Raw genomic sequence first — 2,481 nt, 5'->3', positions numbered from 1 at the left:
CACGCACTAATTCGGTTCAAACTTCAATACGTCCTTGCTGATTAAGCTTAGAAGACAAAACTTTTGCGATGAAATCATGCAAATTATTAAGATCCATTCACTAATGTTCCTATTCCCTCTTACATCCTTTTACTAGAAATAAACTGGCTGAGCTCAGCGGGAAAGGTTAGGCGGAAGGCGATGTCGTAGCAATTAACCGAAGCGGATCCTCGAAGCGGAGAATATATGGCTCGGCGACGCCGGATTGATATTTGTCCAAAGATGAGGAAATCGAATTTAGTTTGCCCTAAATCCATGATGATGTCATGTCGAACGCTTTATGCTGGATGGAAACAATCAAAAGTGAACAGTTGTTTGGTTTCAGAGTACTATTGAGGTGCGATTGTGGTCTACAGTGGTTTCAACTGAAAGAGGCCCTAATGTAACTCGAGTACAGAAAAGAATATTCCCTAATTATACTAATCACGCCTGCCCGTCAAATTAATTAAACAGTATTTTGGAATCAAACGATTAATACTTCGAAAATCAGTGAGATGTAAACAGTGGTAAACCGCTTCCGATGGTCGTCAAGGGTATTTGAGATAAGTGAATTTGATGTGATGAGTGAACTACCTTGAGGATAAGAATAGGGTCGGCGTTTCCGCATTTGACGCGACGTATACCACATGATCCCACCAGAGGCCAAGTCCACACAACTGTCCAATAGTGAGGAGATTATGGACAACGAGCCAGATATACTTGAAGCAACAGCTTTTCCGATAAGCAGGGTCTGAATGCAGAAAGCGGAAGATACACGAGTGCGGTAACAGCTCACTTGGAAAATCTGGCTCGATTTTCTCTCAGGTGGTCAGAAATCGGGTGTTTAACACCACTGCGGACCAACCAAAAGAACTTTGTGGTGTAGAAACTATTTTCGAAATTCCCTACAAACCAGTGGTATAAAACGTTAGTACATATAAAATGTATAAAACGTAATACCCACCCAACTCCAACCAACTTAAAGAATTACTTCTTATTGTCAGAAAGGAATTCAGTCACGCGTTTCTCTGAGCAATTTTCACCCAAAACATGGAAACTGTTCACACGAGAATTTGCCCTTTTAGTTATTCAGACATTAAATGAATATCCGGTTATCGTGAACCCACATAATCCTTTGTGTAGTCCCTTAGGGTTTCTATAATGAGCGTTATTGAAGTTGGATTTCATCGGTTCCACCAGCTCGGGATAGTGTTGAAAGGCAGTTATAAACGAGACCAAGGTGAAATGAATAGAATCATAACGCGACGTCCGCATCGAAACAAAAACATCATGTCCCAAATTATAGCATAGCAGATAAGAGCGAGATTTCAAAGTGGGTTTTTGTTAAGTTTGAATATATCGAATGCCAATCAGCTTCGTTGTTTTTACGGTCATCAGCTTTTCTATTCTATTCTTTTCAAAAAATGTGCAACTTCTCGGCCTCGAAGAGGAATGTAGGCGGGATGAAGCAGTGCTTTCCAACTGCACACAGTAAATCTGAGTCCAATAATCACCTCTAAGAATGCACATATTAATGACAGTCCGTTAGAGGTAGACGAATGTGCGAGAACAAAGCGTGACCTCAGTTGTGAAAAAGCAAACACAAGAAGCAATGAAAGTCAAATGTCAAGATGTCGATAAACGTAATGTAGCTGCATGATAAATGATCTGGTCAAGATAACGAATGGGAAGTCGAAAAATGTATAATTTGTTGTCCGTCCGTCAGCAGCATCCCCGTCCGGTGGTTATTTTTGTTTGAAACTGACTAATGTAATTCAGTTAAGCTTAAGAAATCTCAATAACATGGACACATAATAACAATTGGAGCCAAATAGTAATAGGTGAATAGGGGATGGTACGAATTGCTGCAAGCTAAATACGAACAAGATTAGGTTATTATACTGATCTTATTTTACTCTCGGGAGCAAAACATCGATACACCTGACCGTCTCGTTCCTTCAGAGCAGGCTAAAGGATAGACCTCAGTTCATGTCAACAACAAATCACATCAACTAACCAAGTTAGAGAAGAAAACCACGCGCATTATAACCATATTGGACACCTGGCCCCGAAAGTGAACTTTGTCAGGATTGTTTGGAATCGGTTCTTCTGTGGTGGATTCATCTTCTATGTTCTCCAAGCCTGTCAGTTTTTCCAACTCATGAATATGGGCATCCTGTTTTTTGTAGAATGCACTTGAAAAGCAACAAAAACGTGTTACAAAAGGTTATCTGTTATGATGCGAACTGTATGGGACAGTACACGTACCTACACTATGACTCAGCATGCAAATTTTCGGGCAAAAAGTTTACTGAGATGCTTTTTGGCAGCCCTTGACGATGGCACGGCCCGGAATTTTTTCACGCATTATCAATGTAAAACAAGTGTTAGGTTCACTAATCAGTCAGCTCCCGCCTCCGATTCGCAGCTACTTCCCACCTCCCCGAATCATCGGTGAATGAA

General features: G+C 40.8%; 1 protein-coding gene across 1 annotated transcript; it reads right to left on the bottom strand.

The window, feature by feature from the left end:
• Positions 1-564: 564 nt before the first annotated feature.
• T265_15846 (hypothetical protein) lies at positions 565-2,445 on the bottom strand (the record flags this gene model as incomplete). Its single annotated transcript, XM_009179238.1, has 2 exons — positions 565-769; positions 2,036-2,445. Coding segments are annotated over 2 exons (240 nt in total), but the record flags the coding sequence as incomplete, so codon positions are not given.
• Between the last annotated feature and the right edge of the window lie 36 nt (positions 2,446-2,481).

Source organism: Opisthorchis viverrini, assembly GCF_000715545.1.
Source record: "Opisthorchis viverrini unplaced genomic scaffold scaffold5818, whole genome shotgun sequence".
In the NCBI taxonomy this organism is placed as follows: Eukaryota; Metazoa; Platyhelminthes; class Trematoda; order Opisthorchiida; family Opisthorchiidae; genus Opisthorchis; species Opisthorchis viverrini.
The sequence above is the reverse complement of the archived record's forward strand: the minus strand, read 5'-3'. Positions and strand labels throughout refer to the sequence as shown.